Source organism: Nerophis lumbriciformis, linkage group LG08, assembly GCF_033978685.3.
Source record: "Nerophis lumbriciformis linkage group LG08, RoL_Nlum_v2.1, whole genome shotgun sequence".
Classification (NCBI taxonomy): domain Eukaryota; kingdom Metazoa; phylum Chordata; class Actinopteri; order Syngnathiformes; family Syngnathidae; genus Nerophis; species Nerophis lumbriciformis.
Window position 1 is genome coordinate 8,620,001 of NC_084555.2, and position 23,115 is coordinate 8,643,115.

A 23,115-nucleotide genomic window follows, 5' to 3' on the forward strand; every position below is an offset into this window, starting at 1 on the left:
TAAAAAGTCATACATTTTACTATTTGAAACAGATACCGATAATTTCCGATATTACATTTTAAAGCATTTATCGGCCGATATTATCGGACATCCGTAATATATATATATATATATATATTTATTAACTGTAAACATTATTTGAATTCATTAATGATGGGTGCTATTTAGGATCCTTTAGGATCCTAAGGCAAATAAACAGCAAAGTCCATTTGGCTGTCATCTGTTTTAATTATGAGACACAATTGCGTCAAAATCATGATTTTTTTTTCATGCTTAAAGTAATAAATTATTACTTTAAAAAAGTAGTTTCATACTTGTGAGTGTTAATGACACAGCTTTGCAACAGTTGATATTCTAGTTTCAAGCATGTTTTACTCAATATAGGTCATCAAATCTCAGCAACAAGCTGTAATATCTTACTGATATCATTTAGGACCAAAACTCTTAAAACAAGTAAAACACTTTAACATAAAATCTGCTTAGTGAAAAGAATTATCTTACCAGACAGAAAATAAGCAAATATCACCCTTATTTGAGATATTTCATCTTCCTTAGATTTCAGTTTTTGCAGTGTATGCAGTGCATTGCAATTTTATGTTTAACTTCATCAAAAACTTGTTTTGGTTCTGGTCGTGGTCTAGTGCGGCATGGAACTTAAAGGCATAAACTGGAAAATGGTGAAGATTCTGACAAAGCCTGGAAAATAGGAGCCGTAAAAGGCAAAACGTGACACGATGAACTTACCTTCTAGACTTGTCCATCTGTCCTGACATTTTTACACTTGTCAAACAGAGAAAAAATAAGCCATGTGGAGCCTTGGTGTTCAAACTTATTACCTTTCTGTACATTTCTGGACCACACTACAGGACTGACTACCATTATTACCACTCCTACGACACTATGTACTGTATGTGTAGGTAATTATGGCCTCCAGATGTGACGTTGCAACTCAACTTCACCTTTGTGAACACAAATAGTCGATGTGCATCATGAATATTTATGACTGTTCATAAGAAAAAAGGTATCTTTGAGGTCGTAAGTAGGGATGTTGCGTTAAAATGTAATATCGAAAATTATCGGTATCGTTTTTTTTATTATCGGTATCGTTTTTTTTTTGTTTTTTTTTAATTAAATCAACATAAAAAACACAAGATACACTGGTGTATCTTGTGTACCAACCCAAAAAAGCTCCCTGTAAACTCATTCACACAAAAGGGTTGTTTCTTTCTGTTATTAATATTCTGGTTCCTACATTATATATCAATATATATCAATACAGTCTGCAAGGGATACAGTCCGTAAGCACACATGATTGTGAGTGCTGCTGGTCCACTAATAGTACTAACCTTTAACATTTAATTTTACTCATTTTCATTAATTACTAGATTCTATGTAACTGAAATGATTCTAGGAACCTGTTTTTATATTGTTTTACTTTCTTTTTTATTCAAGAAAATGTTTTTAATTTATTTATCTTATTTTATCAATTTTTTTTTTAAAAAGTACCTTATCTTCACCATACCTGGTTGTCCAAATTAGGCAAAATAATGTGTTAATTCCACGACTGCATATATCGGTTGATATCGGTATCGGTTGATATCGGTATCGGTAATTAAAGAGTTGGACAATATTGGAATATCGGATATCGGCAAAAAGCTATTATCGGACATCCCTAGTCGTAAGTATTTCTGATCTTTATTTATTCCTGCTTAATAAAGTTGTATCATGTTCATACCTGAACACTTTAACAGAGCTTATTTTTCATAAACTTGGGTTTTAAATTTCATCTGAACTTTTAAGTGCTTTTACCTTTTTTTAGTGAGACTAATCAAATTTGTATGGAAAAAGATATGGGAAATATTTTTTTTCCTAAGAAATCCATTTAATCAAACTTAACCAAACTAAAGATGACTGATGCAACCTTCAAAATTTTCCCCCAGATTAGTGCATCAAAAACTTTACAGTTTCATTTTTTTTCTGCTGCGATGCAACCCCACCACACCTCAGCTGAGCACTTTGGTGACAACTTTTGACATGATGGTTAATTACCTGCGACGGACATTTTCTCCTCCCGTCCCGCGAGGGCGCGCTCCCTACTCGGCATCTGAGTCTTATCTGACATTGTCTTCTCCACCTCTGCGGTCCACGCACAGCACCAGAAACACCGTTTGCTCTGAGAGATTAGGAAGAAAAAAAGAGAAAAAAAATTAGTGTAGCGCAACAGCGATCCACGACAGGGAGGAGGAGATGAGGGTGGAGGATCGGGGGTAGGGCGACTGGTGGAAACGCCATGGATATGAATATTCATGGCGCGTGGGCTACCTCGTGCACCGCATAATAACTAGTCAAGGGGTTAATATGACTCTGGCACAAAAATCCTACGCCACACCGCGTGCGGGAATGAAATTAAATTTAAATAAATATCTGCGTCGTTCGGCATGCAAATGAGCGTGCCATTTGCCGCCGCTCGCTTACATCGCTACCTCAGGTTGGAGTAGTTATGGCTGAGCAGGAACGCCTTTTGTAGTTTTAGATATATTAATCCAGAAGGGGAACACTTTAATGAACACACTAAAAAAACCTAAATCAATAAATAGCAAACAGCATTCCAAATAACACATTAAAAACACATACTTGCCAACCTTGAGACCTCCGATTTCGGGAAGTGGGGGTGGGGTGGGGGCGTGGTTAAGAGGGGGGGAGTAGATTTACAGCTAGAATTCACCAAGTCAAGTATTTCATATATATATATATATATATATATATATATATATATATATATATATATATATATATATATATATACGCATATATATATATATATAATATATATATACGTATATATATATATACGCATATATATATATATATATATATATATATATATACACACATACATACATACATATAGATATACATACATACATACATACATATAGATATACATACATATATATATATATATATATATAGATATATATATACATACATACATACATATATATATATATATATAGACATACTGTACATACACACATACATACATATATATACATATACATATATATATATATATATACATATATATGTATGTGTGGGAAAAAAAATCACAAGACTATTTCATCTCTACAGGCCTGTTTCATGAGGGGGGGTACCCTCAATCGTCAGGAGATTATATACATATATATATATATACATATATATATATATATATATATATATATTCAAACTTGCATAAATAAATCTTAAGGAATATAACATAACTTGGCTTCTGAGAGCTTCAAAATGTAATGAATAAACTGCTAAAGTTGTTGATAAACAAGCAATTATTTTAATAATTTAATATGGTCATTTTAAACAAATTATTATGATCATTTGAATTTAATTATTTCAAATATGTTTATTTTAATGTATAATTCTATGGCTGGATGTAATAAGGAGTCAGAAAAAATACAAATAAAAACACAATTAATTTTGATGTTTTTAGCAAAATAGAGTAAAAATGTATTTAGGTTTTTTTTTTTTAATTAATAAATATATTTATTTTTAGGTAAGATAAACATAATAATACAATGTATCTCTAGTCTGGATGATTTAGTTCTTGTCACCCTGTTGTCCTCCCGTCTCTTCCCCAAGGATGGCTCCATGAGCTGGGCAAACGCCTGGAGATGCCCTATGTCAGTGGTTATCAACCTTTTTTCAGTGATGTACCCCCTGTGAACATTTTTTTAATTCAAGTACCCCCTAATCAGAGCAAAGCATTTTTGGTTGAAAAAAAGAGATAAAGAAGTAAAATACAGCACTATGTCATCAGTTTCTGATTTATTAAGTTGTATAACAGTGCAAAATATTGCTTATTTGTAGTGGTCTTTCTTGAACTATTTGGAAAAAAAGATATAAAAATAACTCAAAACTTGTTGAAAAATAAACAAGTGATTCAATTATAAATAAAGATTTCTACACATAGAAGTAATCATCAACTTAAAGTGCCCTCTTTGGGGATTGTAATAGAGATACACCTGGATTCATGAACTTAATTCTAAACATTTCTTCACAAAAAAAGAAATCTTTAACATCAATATTTATGGAACATGTCCACAAAAAATCTAGCTGTCAACACTGAATATTGCATTGTTGCATTGTAATGAATGGAATAGCCTCCTTGATTTGATGTTCAGTTTATGAACTTACATTCATATTTTGTTGAAGTATTATTCAATAAATATATTTATAAAGGATTTTTGAATTGTTGCTATTTTTAGAATATTTAAAAAAAATCTCACGTACCCCTTGGCATACCTTCAAGTACCCCCAGGGGTACGCGTACCCCCATTTGAGAACCACTGCCCTACGTCAACAACACGATCGGCGGCCCGTCGGTGCGCAGCTCGTACATCGCCGCCCTCTACTACACCCTCAGCAGCCTGACCAGCGTCGGCTTTGGCAACGTGTGCGCCAACCTCGAACACCGAGAAGATCTTCTCCATCTGCACCATACTCATTGGCGGTATGCCAGATGCCTCGTATGGAATAACGTGATTGGGCAGGCACGCTGTTTATATCGTGAGAAAGCGGACGTGCAAAAAGGCTGTCCTCACTCAGGTCCGCATGGAGCTGGAGGGGGCGTGGCCTCCAGCTCGGGCTGAAAATCGGGAGATTTTCGGGAGAATATTTGTCCCGGGAGGTTTTCGGGAGAGGCGCTGAATTTTGGGAGTCTCCCGGAAAATTCGGGAGGGTTGGCAAGTATGAATAAACATGACTTTGTCATGTTTAATTCAATGTAGCGTTGCTGTTATGTGCAACAAAAGCTATATGATTGTAACATAGTGTTGTCCCGATACCAATATTTTGGTACCGGTACCAAAATTATTTAGATACTTTTCTAAATAAAGGGGACCACAAAAAATTGCATTATTGGCTTTATTTTAACAAAAAATCTTAGGGTACATTAAACATATGTTTCTTATTGCAAGTTTGTCCTTAAATAAAATAGTGAACATACAAGACAACTTGTCTTTTACTAGTAAGTAAACAAAAAAAGGCTCCTAATTTAGTCTGCTGACATATGCAGTAACATATTGTGTCATTTATCATTCTATTATTTTGTCAACATAATTAAGGACAAGTGGTAGAAAATGAATTATTAATATTGCATAACATTGTAAGTTTATTAACATTAAAGGAAACAACACACCGACCTTTCCTCGTCTCCCACCGTGGTTACAGTAAAGCCAAGTGCGACATACGCTACGTCATATTCTGATACGGGGAGAGAAAAAAAGCACGTTCCCCCAAGGTCACATGCTTGAGGAACATTCGAGAAGGACTGTGTTAATGCAAAGATAAGTGAGGAGACTGACGAGTTTGATTGACTTAGCCTTGTTCACTTTGCAGGTCGATTACTTTTTTTATTTTTTTATTTTACCCATAGGTGACCTACGTGAACAGTGCAATTCCCAGTATTGACTGCGACTGCAGTCTGGACGCTCCGGTTGCGTCCATAACGTTCAATACGTCAACAAACAGCAATAAGCGCCATAATTATTTGCCAAAATAGATGGTTGCAAAAAATATATATATGAGCAGATAACAGTCAAAAATAATGTTCCAGGAACTCACGTCAATGTTCCCCCACTCCTGTCTCCGACTGCTCGCCCACACGCCCCCCTGAGCAAACATCGAAGTAAATGTTCTACAAACTGCGATAGCCAAAAGGCTTGCCAACTTCCTTCTTAATCTTACAAACCGTTTCCATATGAGTTGGGAAATTGTGTTCGATGTAAATATAAACGCAATACAATGATTTGCAAATACTTTTCAACCCATATTCAAATATGCTACAAAGACAACATATTTGATGTTCAAACTGATAAACATTTTTTTTTTTTGCAAATAATCATTAACTTTAGAATTTGATGCCAGCAACACGTGACAAAGAAGTTGGGAAAGGTGGCAATAAATACTGATAAAGTTGAGGAATGCTCATCAAACACTTATTTGGAACATCCCACAGGTGTGCAGGCTAATTGGGAACAGGTGGGTGCCATGATTGGGTATAAAAACAGCTTCCCAAAAAATGCTCAGTCTTTCACAAGAAAGGATAGGGCGAGGTACACCCCTTTGTCCACAACTGCGTTAGCAAATAGTCAAACAGTTTAAGAACAAACGTCTCTCAAAGTGCAATTGCAAGAAATTTAGGGATTTCAACATCTACGGTCCATAATATCATCAAAAGGTTCAGAGAATCTGGAGAAATCACTCCACGTAAGCGGCATGTCTGGAAACCAACATTGAATGACCGTGACCTTCGATCCCTCAGACGGCACTGTATCAAAAACCGACATCAATCTCTAAAGGATATCACCACATGGGCTCAAGAACACTTCAGAAAACCACTGTCACTAAATACAGTTTGTTGCTACATCTGTAAGTGCAAGTTAAAGCTCTACTATGCAAAGCGAAAGCCATTTATCAACAACATCCAGAAACGGCGCCGGCTTCTCTGGGCCCGAGATCATCTAAGATGGACTCATGCAAAGTGGAAAAGTGTTCTGTGGCCTGACGAGTCCACATTTCAAATTGTTTTTGGAAATATTCGACATTGTGTCATCCGGAACAAAGGGGAAGCGAACCATCCAGACTGTTATCGACACAAAGTTCAAAAGCCAGAATCTGTGATGGTATGGGGGTGCATTAGTGCCCAAGGCATGGGTAACTTACACATCTGTGAAGGCACCATTAATGCTGAAAGGTACATACAGGTTTTGGAACAACATATGCTGCCATCTAAGCGCCGTCGTTTTCATGGACGCCCCTGCTTATTTCAGCAAGACAATGCCAAGCCACATTCAGCACGTGTTACAACAGCGTGGCTTCGTAAAAAAAGAGTGCGGGTACTTTCCTGGCCCGCCTGCAGTCCAGACCTGTCTCCCATCGAAAATGTGTGGCGCATTATGAAGTGTAAAATACGACAGCGGAGACCCCGGACTGTTGAACGACTGAAGCTCTACATAAAACAAGAATGGGAAAGAATTCCACTTTCAAAGCTTCAACAATTAGTTTCCTCAGTTCCCAATCGTTTAGTGAGTGTTGTTAAAAGAAAAGTCCATGTAACAGTGGTGAACATGCCCTTTCCCAACTACTTTGGCACGTGTTGCTGCCATGAAATCCTAAGTTAATTATTATTTGCAAAAAAAAAAAAAAAAGTTTATGAGTTTGAATATCAAATATATTGTCTTTGTAGTGCATTCAATTGAATATGGGTTGAAAAGGATTTGCAAATCATTGTATTCCGTTTATATTTACATCTAACACAATTTCCCAACTCATATGGAAACGGGGTTTGTACATGCGCAATAATTCCGTCCAGAAAATGTTGACTTTGACCGCACAAAATCCTTGAAAGGGCCACAAATACGCCATGACTGATAGTTTATTTCCATAAACAGTGCAGTACGCGTGACGTTGTGACGGCTAAATCTGTTACCAAGTTTTGAGAAAACAGATGAAATGCATTCAAGTAAAATATTTGAACATGTTCGTTTACGACATTCTGACAATAAAATTACATTGGTGCTCAATTTTTTTTAAGGTAATTTAAATTTTGCAAGAGAGAGAATTTAGTGATTAATCATGATTAATCAAAAATTAAAAGTGTGTTTAATCAACAAAACCCAAAACCAGTGAAGTTGGCACGTTGTGTAATACGTAAATAAAAACAGAATACAATGATTTGAAAATCCTTTTCAACCTATATTCAACTGAATAGACTGCAAAGACAATATATTTAATGTTCGATCTGAGAAACATGTTTTATTTTGCAAATAATCATTAACTTAGAATTTAATGGCAGCAACACATTGCAAAAAAGTTGGCACAGGGGCATTTTTACCACTATGTTAAATGGCCTTTCCTTTTAACAACACTCAGTAAACGTTTGGGAACTGAGGAGACCAATTTTTGAAGCTTTTCAGGTGGAATTCTTTCACATTCTTGCTTGATGTACAGCTTAAGTTGTTCAACAGTCCGGGGTTCTCCGTTGTGGAATTTTAGGCTTTATAATGCGCCACACATTTTCAATGGGAGACAGGTTTGGACTACAGGCAGGCCAGTCTAGTACCCGCACTCTTTTACTATGAAGCCACGCTGTCGTAACACGTTGCTTGGCATTGTCTTGCTCATATAAGCAGGGGCGCCCATGATAACGTTGCTTGGACGGAAACACACGTTCCTCCAAAAATCCCGAAATTCCTTGCAATAGCTGGTTGATAAATGTTGTTCTGAAACAATTTACTCACACATTTGTTCACAAAGTGGTGACCCTCACCCCATCCTTGTTTGTGAATGACTGAGCATTTCGTGGAAGCTGCTTTTAAACCCAATTGTAACAGGTACGTTAGCTAGTATAGTAGACATTCTCAATATTTGGGCTAATCAGAAGTCTAGATTACGACTCGGAGAGAGTAGGACAGACACAATTAAATGCTTTAAATTATACTGGTGTTATTTAAATATGTACAGTGCAACAAATAGTGGACAGACATTGATAGGAATGGCCATTCAAAACAAAAGAAAAAAACAGCAAGGGTTCAGGTAATTCATAACAGGTAGTATTAAAAGTTCTTAAAAGGTCATATGAGACTGATCGCAGTCCATATGCGCATTCAGAGTTCATACAGCCACACGGTTTGGGGTTGTGGGTATGGCAGTTTGTAGTGAGGGTTCAGTTTATGGGCAGGGTGTGTATGAGGTAGTGCAAAGGGCCGCAGAGCAATGAGGTGCGAGGCAAGGGGTTCGGCTATAAGCCGCCTACCGGCCCGACCAGAGCTGGTGGAGTTCAGGGGTTGAGAGGTGGAGATCCTTGGGCTCAGGCTCGAGGCCTATCTACAGCTCGCCATCCAAGACTTAGGGACCTGGCCTGCGTAAGCACAGGACCCGAAGTTCAATCAATGTGCGCACATAAACATCAACATTAAGTCATCTATCGTTCGACCTTCAATAAATAAGTTACACTTATTATTATCATTATTAGCTATAATACTGCTAACATTAACAATCACATGCATGTATAAAATAAACACGACAGTACACAGTGTTGTCACTATGACGGGAGTAACATTAACAATAACAGTGACGTCACTATGACGGGTGTAACCGCACACCAGCGGCAGTATTCATTCATTGTCTTTACCATAGCATAAAAAGTGCAAATGGCCTTAAAACGCCACAACACTCAGTTACCATATGTAAATACCCAAAATAAAGACTCGACATAAATATAAATTCAATCAGATCAGAAACATTGGAGGAAACGGGATTAAAACCCGATGCTAACCGCCCATAGGAAATACATGGGTACGGCTAGTCGCTACTATTAGCAAACAGATTCACTTACTAACTCGGCTTAATATCTTATCATCGATAGACTCTCTCGTCGCAACACGTCCCTGATGTTCGGCACCTATAAATTTGCAATTAGTTGTAAAATGTTGGACGGTTGTTTTTACAATATGCAAGCAAACGACAACTTTAAAACATACCGGCTTCATATGTCCCCAGGCTTAGCCACCGCACCTGGCAGCCATCTTGGAATGCTGGATTTTATAGAGCGCGATTGGCTGCAGCGGGTCACGTGAGCGCGTGTGTTAAACTCGCGAGATTAAACGTGGAAACGGCGCAGGTAATATTAGGAGATGCCATAAGAGGAAATATGGCTTATTTCCCACCCGTGTTACACAATCATGGCACCCACCTGTTCCCAATTAGCCTGCTCAATTGTGGAATTTTCCAAATAATTGTTTGATGAGCATTCCTCAACTTTCTCAGTCTTTTTTGCCACTTGTGCCAGCTTTTTTGAAACACGTCGCAGGCATCAAAAAAAAAAAAGAGCTAATATTTGCAAAAAATAACGTTTTCCAGTTCGAACGATAAGTATCTTGTCTTTGCAGTCTATTCAATTGAATATGGGTTGAAAAGGTTTTGCAAATCATTGTATTCTGTTTTTATTTACCATTTACACAATGTGCCAACTTCACTGGTTTTGGGCTTTGTCATTTAAAAAAACAAAAATTATTTGACAGCGCTATCAAAATTATATCATTTGTGTGTTTGTTTGTTAGCTTTATGGACTATGACTTAAGACAACGGGATCGTATTTTTATTTATTTTTTTAATTCTGGGGTGGACAGGTTACATTGTGCCTGAAATTGAGAACAGAGAAAATCAGTTATCAAAACAATACAGCTACTCATCACTATGCTATTACATCATTGCACAAAAGGCGGCTAATTCTATAAGATAATTAAAACAAAACTGAAAATCCGTACAAAGTAAGAGGTGAAACTTTATTGTAAATTATAAGAGGGTAGTTGAAACTGAAAGTATCATTGCTAAATAATGACACTGCTATAAACGAAAGTTATACGCCTAAAACGATGCGATGGTAATGAGGATGATTATTTATGTGTGGGCGCCTGATACGTCCTCCTCCTATATGCTCTACAAGTGACAACAAATTCAGGACGTCGTTTCTCCGTGTACCGCCAAGCAGAAAAACATCACACCCCGCCGCAACTCTCTTTTCCTCTCTTCTCGCTCTCTTATCTGCCGGGGAAATGAAGCTCAATCACCTGCGGAGGAGCTGAGGGTGGTAAGGGAGGAGGAGAGGGGGGTTTGACTTTGCAATGCAAATGCCAGGTAATTACCCCAATGCGAGGGAAGTGCAAGCGCACGAGTGAAAACAGAGCATAAAGAAGGAAAGGGAGAGCAGGAAATAGAGAAGGAGATGAACCATACGTCGGGTTCACATGCCTGTTGATGCATGATGATTGTAGGAAGGAGGGAGGATGAGACATTGGGATGCAAAACCTGGGAGTTGTCGAGTCGCGATCGTCTGCAGCGTCAATGTGTGCAACCTGCTACGAAACAATTAGCAGGACTTCTCCTCTGATGTTCTCAACTTCAAAGATCGGTGGTGACTTTTGCACTCGATTAAAGGGTTCATAAAACCTGTTTAATTCTTATTAGACTAGATATGCATGGAGGTAGATAATCACAACACAGCCCACTAGGCTCCCTGCGCCTTAGGCCCTGATTTACTAAAGGTGTACTAGTGTTGTCCTGATACCAAAATGTATTTTAATACTTTTCGGTACTTTTTGAAACTTTTCTAAATACTGTAAAGGGGACCACAAAAAGTGGCATTATTGGCTTTATTTTAACAAAAAAATCTTAGGGTACATTAAACATATGTTTCTTATTGCAAGTTTGTCCTTAAAGGGGAACATTATCACCAGACCTATGTAAGCGTCAATATATACCTTGATGTTGCAGAAAAAAACACCATTTATTTTTTTTAACCGATTTCCGAACTCTAAATGGGCGAATTTTGGCGAATTAAACGTCACATCGGGAAGCAATCCGCCATTTTCTCAAACACCGAGTCAAATCAGCTCTGTTATTTTCCGTTTTTTCGACTGTTTTCCGTACCTTGGAGACATCATGCCTCGTCGGTGTGTTGTGGGAGGGTGTAACAACACGAACAGGGACGGATTCAAGTTGCACCAGTGGCCCAAAGATGCGAAAGTGGCAAGAAATTGGACGTTTGTTCCGCACACTTTACCGACGAAAGCTATGCTACGACAGAGATGGCAAGAATGTGTGGATATCCTGCGACACTCAAAGCAGATGCATTTCCAACGATAAAGTCAAAGAAATCTGCCGCCAGACCCCCATTGAGTCTTCCGGAGTGTGTGAGCAATTCAGGGACAAAAGACCTCGGTAGCACGGCAAGCAATGGCGGCAGTTTGTTCCCGCAGACGAGCGAGCTAAACCCCCTGGATGTCTTGGCTGACTTTGAATATGACCAATGTATGATCCTGTAACGACTTGGTATCGGATTGATTCTCAAATTCGTGGTATCATCCAAAACTAATGTAAAGTATCAAACAACAGAAGAATAAGTGATTATTACATTTTAACAGAAGTGTAGATAGAACATGTTAAAAGAGAAAATAAGCAGATATTAACAGTAAATGAACAAGTAGATTAATAATTCATTTTCTACCACTTGTCCTTAATAATTCTGTCAAAATAATAGAATGATAAATGACACAATATGTTACTGCATATGTCAGCAGACTAAATTAGGAGTCTTTGTTTGCTTACTAACTAATAAAAGACAAGTTGTCTTGTATGTTCACTATTTTATTTAAGGACTAAATTGCAATAAGAAACATATGTTTAATGTACCCTAAGATTTTTTGCTAAAACAAAGCCAATAATGCAATTCTTTGTGGTCCCCTTTATTTAGAAAAGTCTCGAAAAGTATTGAAAAGTATGGAAATAATTTCGGTACCGGCAGGGGCGCCGAACAGGAGACGGATTCTAGGGGCCCATGATGGAGGGGGGCCCAGAGAGGCCCCTAATGATGATGAAATTATAATACAGAAAAAATAATGACACTGTGATGGGGGCCCTGTAAAGATTATTTTCATGGGGCCCAAAATCCCTAGCGGCGCCCCTGGGTACCGGTACCGGTAGTCAATTGTGCAACAGCTCCATCGTATGTGTGGTTGTCAACATATATAGACTGTCAAAAATAAACATGTCAGACACACTGTCTATTCAGCAATATCATTGTATAGCTTCTGAATGACTAAAGGGGCAGATTAAAACATATTCGGTTAATACCAATACCAACTCAGTGGCCTACTGGTTAGACTGTCCGCCCTGAGATTGGTAGGTTGTGAGTTCAAACCCCGGCCGAGTCATACCAAAGACTATAAAAATGAGACCCATTTCCTCCCTGCTTGGCACTCAGCATCAAGGGTTGGAATTGGGGGTTAAATCACCAAAAATGATTCCCCGGCTGCTGCCCACTGCTCCCCTCACCTCCCAGGGGGTGATCAAGGGTGATGGGCCAAATGCAGAGAATAATTTCGCCACACCTAGTGTGTGTGTGACAATCATTGGTACTTTAACTTTTTTAACTTGAGTGAGATTTTGTGTCTGCTGGTGTTTTTGTTTTTTAATGACGTTAGTTTTTTTTTACATCAAACCCAATGTTAAACAAGATCTTGCAGTATGCATTTTCTTGCATATTCTTCTTTAAATTCACAGTCAGTGCCCCAACCTCTACCATGAGCGCACCACTTTTCAATTGCTCACACAGTCTTAGTAGATCACATGCAGCACACTCACTGTCAGTACACGCAATTTAGCACCTGGTATTTGGATCTTAGTAGATCAGGCCCTGAATATACATTTAGCATAAGAGTTATTCAACATAACAATCGGGTTCCAATAAAAAGTTATGCGCAAATTAAACTGCTGATCGTCTTTTGGATTGACATTTGACCTATGAAAAAATATGTCAAAACTTTATACAAATTGATATTGATACAAATGTAGGCCCATGTTGACATCTCAAGTGCTGTTACTAAAATACAAAATTTGACCACAATCCGAAGAAAATTGTGACCTGTGTTTTTCACACAAAACAATATCAGACAATTCTAAATAATAAAATAGTAATAATGATTAATAAATGCATGTATTAAGTGCAAAATTATGTTGACCTTACTTTTGACACTACTACTTAAAAAGTATACTGTTGCACTATTTTCCAAAAAGGTTAAAATTGCCAACCCATTTTTACCTTTGTTTGTATGTTACGTTGTTTAATCTTCGGTGAAATTCTACATAAAAGGAATATACAATTTTTAGAAGGGAGTTAAACCATTTAAATAGTTTTAATATGAAACTATGTTAACAGTGGATGGTTTTGAAACATTTGAAAAGCAATTTCTGCACCTCTTCAACTACACAGTTACCTGTTGTCTTCACTCTATCCCTGCTTTTTTTTTTTAAAGCATATTCCATATATTTTTGGCTTAAATTAAACATTTTTAAGCATCAACATGGCTAAGTAATCCAAACATATCAATACTACAGTAGTATTGGTCACTCGATGAAATCTAAATCAGATAACACTGTTCAGTTTTGTGGCCACTGATTGGCTCAGCCTGAGGATACTAGTTAGTATTACAAATAGTAATCCAATATAGTATATTGGATTATACAAGTGTAAAGGCGACTCTGTGGGTGTTGGCTCATGTCTAGAGGGCTCTCATAAAGTTAAAAACCGTATGTAGAAGGTTGTTAACAGGTTTTTATGCTCTAGTTATGAACATTTATAATTATATAATTTAGAATTAAACGGAAATTAATTTACCGTGGTCAAGGCTGGAACCAATTAACAGCGATAAAGAAGGTTTTACTGTATATTTTATTTTTGAATCTTCTGTTGTTGCCGTTAATAGTGCAACTAATAACATTTGAATTAAGTTAACTAAACTAAATTGGTTGACTTTGAATATTTTTTAAACATATTAAAAAAATAAAATGTATTAAAGTATTAGTATAATTTGTATTGTAATATTTGTTTTAGTAATATAAAATACATATATATACACACACACACATATATGTATACATACATACATTATATATATATATATATATATATATATACACACACACACACACAGTCGTGGTCAAAAGTTTACATACACTTGTAAAGAACATAATGTCATGGCTGTCTTGAGTTTCCAATACTTTCTACAACTCTTATTTTTTTGTGATAGAGTGATTGGAGCACATACTTGTTTGTCACAAAAACATTCATGAAGTTTGGTTCTTTTATGAATTTATCATGGGTCTACTGAATTCGTGACCAAATCTGCTGGGTCAAAAGTATACATACAGCAATGTTAATATTTGGTTACATGTCCCTTGGCAAGTTTCACTGCAATGAGGCGCTTTTGGTAGCCATCCACAAGCTTCTGGCAAGCTTCTGCTTGAACTTTTGACCACTCCTCTTGACACAATTGGTGCAGTTTAGCTAAATTTGTTGGTTTTTTGACATGGATTTGTTTCTTCAGCATTGTCCACATGTTTAAGTCAGGACTTTGGGAAGGCCATTCTAAAACCTTAAAGGCCTACTGAAACCCACTACTACCGACCACGCAGTCTGATAGTTTATATATCAATGATGAAATCTTAACATTGCAACACATGCCAATACGGCCGGGTTAGCTTACTAAAGTGCAATTTTAAATTTCGCGCAAAATATCCTGCTGAAAACGTCTCGGTATGATGACGTCAGCGTGTGACGTCACGGATTGTAGAGGATATTTTGGGACAGCATGGTGGCCAGCTATTAAGTCGTCTGTTTTCATCGCAAAATTCCACAGTATTCTGGACATCTGTGTTGGTGAATCTTTTGCAATTTGTTCAATGAACAATGGAGACAGCAAAGAAGAAAGCTGTAGGAGGGAAGCGGTGTATTGCGGCCGACTATAGCAACACAAACACGGCCGGTGTTTCATTGTTTACATTCCCGAAAGATGACAGTCAAGCTTTACCATTGGCCTGTGGAGAACTGGGACAACAGAGACTCTTACCAGGAGGACTTTGAGTTGGATACGCAGACGCGGTACCGTGAGTACGCATGCAGCTGCGGCTTTCAAACATTTGATCACTTGCCCGTACGTGCATGCCGCTATGTGCATGTCACGTACGTAACTTTGGGGACTTTGGGGAAATATATGTGCTGTATGAACTTTGGGGAGGTGAATGGTACTTTGGGCTGTGGGATTGAGTGTGTTGTGCAGGTGTTTGAGTTGTATTGGCGGGTTATATGGACGGGAGGGGGGAGGTGTTTGTTATGCGGGATTCATTTGTGGCATATTATATATAAGCCTGGTTGTGTTGTGGCTAATAGAGTATATATATGTCTTGTGTTTATTTACTGATTTAGTCATTCCCAGCTGAATATCAGGTCCCACTCGTCTCTCACAGCATCTTCCCTATCTGAATCGCTCCCACTGCCCACTAGTCCTTCACTCTCACTTTCCTCATCCACAAATCTTTCATCCTCGCTCAAATTAATGGGGAAATCGTCGCTTTCTCGGTCCGAATCGCTCTCGCTGCTGGTGGCCATGATTGTAAACAATGTGCAGATGTGAGGAGCTCCACAACCTGTGACGTCACGCTACTCGTCTGCTACTTCCGGTACAGGCAAGGCTTTTTTTCATCAGCGATCAAAAGTTGCGAACTTTATCGTCGATGTTCTCTACTAAATCCTTTCAGCAAAAATATGGCAATATTGCGAAATGATCAAGTATGACACATAGAATGGTCCTGCTATCTCCGTTTAAATAAGAAAATCGCATTTCAGTAGGCCTTTAATTCTAGCCATTCCTTTACCACTTTTGATGTGTGTTTGGGGGTCATTGTCCTTTTGGAACACCCAACTGCGCCCTTTAAGGCACGCCCCCAATATTGTTGTGTGGGTGGAAATCGGGAGAAATTCAGGAGTCTCCCGGGAAAATCGGGAGGGTTGGCAAGTATGACTGGGAGACGCAACTGCTCTGTACTTCTCCCTACGTCCGTGTACCACTCCGTACAGCGGCGTTTTTAAAAAGTCATAAATTTTACTTTTTGAAACCGATCATTTCTGATATTATATTTTAAAGCATTTATCGGCCATCTCTAATATATATATATATATATATATATATATATATATATATATGTATATATATATATATATAAATATACATCAATGACCTCCACCCCAAAAAAGATGGACAGATGTGTGTGATCATACAGCAGTGACGTGCAGTCACTAGAGGCAGGTGAGGAGGGGCCTCACCTGCCATCATGGAAAGAAAAAAAAATGTAAAAAGAAAAAAATTTAATTGTTATATGTATCCAGTGATTATACTATAAAGTTATTTTCCATTTATCTTCACCAGTTTTAGATTCTTTTTATTCAAAATCGCTGAATTTTCACATTTGCCGTTCAAACACTGAGAAGAGACGGTGCGGTGAACAGCAGCCAGTTGAGGCACGTCACTCAGTGCCTCACCATGGATTGCGCAATGACTCGGCTAACTGCTGGCCTGCTGTGCAGTGAGACCGTATTGCTATATGAATTATATTATACATTTCCATAGTTTAGTTAGCTGAGGTATATAATGTACAGTGTATTTTGTCAACAACTGTATATGTGTAACGTATTTCTTGTGCTGAGCGATCATAAAACGGCTGCAAAAGACGCACTGGCTGAGGCTCCAGTAATCCCGCCTCCCCGCCGTAGAATTGTTATATCAACTAAAGCCCACACTTAAACTTTCCACGTGCAAGATTGAATCTATTTAAAAAAGTTATTTCATAAGAAGCCAAAAAGTGCAAAAACAATAATGTTCGTGTTGGAGGAGTTGTGAATGACTGCAGGGCCACAACATTAGGTACACCTGCAGACTGCAGGTGTATCTAATTCACAACTCCTCCAACGAACATTATTATTTTTGCACTTTTTGGCTTCTTATTAAATAACTTTTGTAACCTATTTTCATGGGCTTTCCTCTTTGTGATGTTAAGTTCCTGTTATGCGCTGTTATACAGCTCTTATTTTGAAGGCGCTAAGAGCGAAAGTGATGACACGGAGTGGAGCGGAAGTTTTTGAAAGAAGGTCCTCGTGTAAACTGGAGCCTCCGTGTTTGTTATTTTGTAGTTTCATACAGTATAGGCGACATTTATAAACCCTCGGTTACACTTTTTTAAATAGATTCAATCTTGCACGTGGAAAGTTTAAGTGAGGGCTTTAGTTGCGGCGCATGGACTTAATTTATAAGTAAAGGTAAGACCATAATAACGTTTTTTTTATTAAATGTGCTTTTTTGTGTGCTACAGTTTGTATGTGTTAAAGTTAAGTTAAAGTACCAATGATTGTCACACACACACTAGGTGTAATGAAATGTGTCGTCTGTATTTGACCCATCCCCTGGTTCACCCCCTGGGAGGTGAGGGGAGCAGTGGGCAGCAGCGGCGCCGCGCCCGGGAATCATTTTTGGTGATTTAACCCCCAATTCCAACCCTTGATGCTGAGTGCCAAGCAGGGAAGAATGCTGGTATGAGCTTTTAAACATAACCCGTTAACTGCTGCCAATCAAATGGTGAATAAGATACTTTTTAGGGTTCACATGTTTGTAAATCTGACTGTGATGAAGTCAGTGCCTCACCAGCCATGAACCTCACCGCACGTCACTGATATATATATATATATATATATATATATATATATATATATATATATATATATATATATAAATCAATGACTTCCACCCCAAAAAAGATGGACAGATGTGTGTGATCATACAGTATTTGTAGGGTTAAATGTTTTGAGGATTCACAGTTATAGCAGGACACATAAAAAAAAAAGATATTGCGGACCATATATGGCTCACGGTCCATAGGTCACTCACCCAAAGTTACAAAAGATGGTCCCTTTGCCCTATAAAAGGATAAGAAGTTCATTACGACAGTTGCATGTGTAAGTGCTTGCGCTCGGGTGCTCTGCTGTTCACATTGCATGTGTGTACGGCAAAGTAATGCACGTCTCTAATGGGCACTTGTGCACGTGTGTTCATGTGTGTTGCACTGCAGGATTTACGTGACATACTAGCTTGCAGCTGTTTCATTGTGAGCGAGCGAGAGCAAAGGGATGTACAGATGTGCTTAAGTATTACAGAGATTATCAACTGACCTGGAAATAATATACACACACTGCGGTGCATTGTGAACGTGGCGTGCAAGCCGCCATGTTGATGGGCACCGCAAGGCTTACTCGCCGCTCGACAAGCGGACGATATTGTTGTTTGTTTGATTGCGAGCGACAGTGTGAGTCACAACTCTCCGCGTCTGATTAACATCTGAGCAAAGCGCGGGCATTTTGGCTGGGTTCGGTGTAATTGTGGCTATGCTCGAGTCTCACTTTAGCCTAATTAGAATAATAAATCACGCCGCCTCGCCGCTTCAAAAGGGCCCTCCATGATGTCGCCCAAGCAGGTGGGACCGTAGGAGGGTGTGAAAAACAAAAGGGGTTTGATTGCTCCGCCGCAGCCGACACAGCCGCTTAAAAGCAACGCGGCGCTTCCCCGAGGATTTATATTCAAGGGTTTCAATTGATAAAACGGCGAAGGGAAAGCCGGCGTAATAAATTTGGATTCATATTTCGGCCCATGCTTGACTTCACTTCACATAAATGGACCCTTTCTTTGGGAAAACTGATATTTGTTGGCAGACAAGGCAGTAACTTCACGTTGCCCATAACGCCATACATCATCCTATTTTTAGTAGCGTATTGGCTAACCTTGACACTGGAACTTTACAAGTGCTTTATATCACATACAACAACATGCTGAATATCGCCCACAACAATGGAACATTAAAGGGGAACATTATCACAATTTCAGAAGGGTTAAAACCATTAAAAATCAGTTCCCAGTGGCTTATTTTATTTTTCGAAGTTTTTTTCAAAATTTTACCCATCACCCAATATCCCTAAAAAAAGCTTCAAAGTGCCTAATTTTAACCATTGTTATATACATCCGTCCATTTTCCTGTGACGTCACATAGTGATGCCAACTCAAACAAACATGGCGCATAGAACAGCAAGCTATAGCGACATTAGCTCGGATTCAGACTCGGATTTCAGCGGCTTAAGCGATTCAACAGATTACGCATGTATTGAAACGGATGGTTGTAGTGTGGAGGCAGGTAGCGAAAACGAAATTGAAAAAGAAACTGAAGCTATTGAGCCATATCGGTTTGAACCGTATGCAAGCGAAACCGACAAAAACGACACGACAGCCAGCGACACGGGAGAAAGCGAGGACAAATTTGGCGATCGCCTTCTAACCAACGATTGGTATGTGTTTGTTTGGCATTAAAGGAAACTAACAACTATGAACTAGGTTTACAGCATATGAAATACATTTGGCAACAACATGCACTTTGAGAGTGCAGACAGCCCAATTTTCATCAATTAATATATTCTGTAGACATACCCTCATCCGCTCTCTTTTCCTGAAAGCTGATCTGTCCAGTTTTGGAGTTGATGTCAGCAGGCCAGGGAATCTAGGGTCGATATTCTTCTCTTGATCAGCTTCGGTGGCATAAGGGACGGTGTGAGCCAAGACATCCAGGGGGTTTAGCTCGCTCGTCTGCGGGAACAAACTGCCGCCATTGCTTGCCGTGCTACCGAGGTCCTTTGTCCCTGAATTGCTCACACACTCCGGCAGATTCAATGGGGGTCTGGCGGCAGATTTCTTTGACTTTATCGTTGGAAATGCATCTGCTTTGAGTGTCGCAGGATATCCACACATTCTTGCCATCTCTGTCGTAGCATAGCTTTCGTGTGCGGAACAAACGTCCAATTTCTTGCCACTTTCGCATCTTTGGGCCACTGGTGCAACTTGAATCCGTCCCTGTTCGTGTTGTTACACCCTCCGACAACACACCGACGAGGCATGATGTCTCCAAGGTACGGAAAACAGTCGAAAAAACGGAAAATAACAGAGCTGATTTGACTCGGTGTTTGAGAAAATGGCGGATTGCTTCCCGATGTGACGTCACGTTGTGACGTCATCGCTCCAAGAGCGAATATTAGAAAGGCGTTTAATTCGCCAAAATTAACCAATTTAGAGTTCGGAAATCGGTTAAAAAAAAAATATGGTCTTTTTTCTGCAACATCAAGGTATATATTGACGCTTACATAGGTCTGGTGATAATGTTCCCCTTTAAGGAATGGGACAGGAGGACACAAGGTCACAAAAAGCACCAAAATGATTTCCGAGCGTTGCCACCGCTGCTGCTCACTGCTCCCCTCACCTCCCAGGGGGCGGAACAAGGGGATGGGTCAAATGCAGAGAGTAATTTCACCACACCTAGTGTGTGTGTGACTATCAGTGGTACTTTAACTTTAACCTCTTAAGGCCCAAGCTGTTTGTTTACATTACTTTTGTATTTCTCTTTGCTATTTGGGCTTATTGGACCCTAATTAGAATAAAAAATTAAAAATCATCTTTTTATATGATGTACTTAGTCCATAAGTAACAAACATGTACTTAATGTGTAGTGACATGCAAATTTTGATTTTTACACTTTTTTCCCCCCCAAATTCCATTGTATGTTATACTCTTCTGACACCACCAGATAGCAGTATAAGTGTTCATATGTCGGCATAAGACCCCAATTCAGTAGTGTACACAATTTTGGAAATAAGAACTAAAAGGTGCTGTCCACGCATGTGGCCACTAAGGCCTTTAGAGGTTAAAGGTGAGCAACACTAGCATAGCAAGGTTAGCTACATTGCTAACATTGCGCTCACATTTTAACGAGTGTTTCGCGAATAAAAATGATAAATAATATGAGTTATATAAATTCTGGCCGACGATAGAGCTTTTAATATCGTATGGTGAGGATGTATGCTGATCTAGCTGTGTCTCGCAAATTTGACAGCGACAAGCAAGCAAACGCATCCTCAACGAAATGTAGCATCCCCACTCGAGGCTAACGCCCCTCCACAGCGCAAAGCCGCTTCTGTGTGTAGTTTTTTCCTGGCACTTTTGAATTGGCCGGTCTAAGGCTTTGTTTACACTAAGCCGGATATCCCCTTAAAAGAATAATTATTTAGCCTAAGCTTCGTTTCAGCCACACCAAACCATCGTTTAAGGCTCCCATCCTTGGATAATTTTTTACACGGGTAAGTGCGCCGTGTATTTCTTGAATCTCCGGCTCTTAGCTTTGTATGGACTCATTGATGGTTTGCAAACTGAGCTCGGAGAGGAAGTGAAGTCAGAAAGATCGCAGACCACACAGGAAGTGACATCAGAAAGAACACGCCACAGCCAGCTTCATAACAACCGGCGCTAACCACTGGAAAGATGGAGGCGAGTAATCCAGACATGCCCGTGTTTCTCCTTCTTCTACATGTACAGACGCTTGTGGAGATCACACATGAATACCTTAAGTGAAGGAAACGTGCGATTGCAGCTAATTGGGATACAACACATCTCAGACGGCAAGAGAACTTTCGAATGTCCAGGTCAGCTGTGATTCTACTTACCGAAAGACTTCAGCCATTTGTTGAAGGAGAGACAACGAGAATGCGGGCTACCGTGGATGTGATAAAAAGGTAGTGAAGTGAAATATATTTATATAGCGCTTTTCTCTAGTGACTCTACGCGCTTTACATAGTGAAACCCAATATCTAAGTTACATTCAAACCAGTGTGGGTGGCACTGGGAGCAGGTGGGTAAAGTGTCTTGCCCAAGGACACAACGGCAGTGACCAGGATGCCGAAAGTGGGAATCGAACCTGGAACCCTCAAGATGCTGGCACGGCCGCTCTACCAACAAAGGTAGCGTGTGCTTTGTATTACCTGGCCGTCGAGTGAAAACTACGGAAAACAGCGAATGCATTTGGACTGGCAAAGCAGACTGTATCGGTTATTGTCCGCCATGTATGTCGCGGACTCAACGTCTAGGTCCAGACTATATAAAGTCACCAAAAAGGAATGGACAATGAAGGTGAAGGCAAAAGAGTGAGGAGTGTCTTGACCAGATATCTAGATCCCTAGATTGATTGTTGTCAAATGTTCTTTGTCACATTGTATACTTTTACATGTCCAATAAAGATTTGATTAATTTATGATGACTCAGGTGTGATTCACTACAATAGGGCCCCACAGCACACTGGATTCCAGTTAACTGAAATACCACAACACTGGATATTGTTCAGATAAGTTAAATATAATTTAAGAACTTGCACACAAAGCAACACTGGAGGTGACTATGACGTGCACATTTTCCGCGCATGCGTACTAGGTCGCGGTGCGCCGGCGGACGGAGGGTGGGAGGGAGTCTTAAACGACCATTGTGTGTGTGTGTGGACAAGGATAAGGTTAGGTGGGATTTACCCTGGATAACCTTAGTCGGCTTAGTGTAGAAGGGTCCTGAAAAGTAAACGACATCTCCCAAAACTCCCTGCGTAGCGCAAGCGTGCAAGGTCCGTGAGTGGGAAGTCGTAAAGGGGAGATAAATTATAGTTTTTTTCCCCCCGATATTCCTTAATTTTTTTTAGCAAAGCCCTTCCATAATTTTTTGAGTTATGTTTTTAACAGACAGACAAAGCAACCCTGGCGAAAACACAACCTCTTTGGTCTGCATACTGCAAGGCAAAGCCACCGCCTTTTGTCTGGAACGT

The 23,115-nt window shown here is 39.2% G+C and overlaps 1 protein-coding gene across 2 annotated transcripts in view; it reads right to left on the bottom strand.

The window, feature by feature from the left end:
* Positions 1–5,750, bottom strand: part of msrab (methionine sulfoxide reductase Ab) — a 109,921-nt gene extending 104,171 nt beyond the window's left edge. Inside the window, exons 1-2 of one of the 2 annotated variants that reach the window (XM_061968201.2) lie at positions 5,620–5,750; positions 2,050–2,173 (exon numbers count right to left, since the gene is read on the bottom strand). In XM_061968201.2, the coding sequence (XP_061824185.2) occupies positions 2,050–2,173; positions 5,620–5,679 (184 nt within the window). In that variant the 5' untranslated portion in view covers positions 5,680–5,750. Of the gene's footprint in view, positions 1–2,049; positions 2,174–5,198; positions 5,331–5,619 lie in introns of those variants that run through there. The other variant, XM_061968202.2, reaches the window with a different exon arrangement.
* Positions 5,751–23,115: the final 17,365 nt, after the last annotated feature.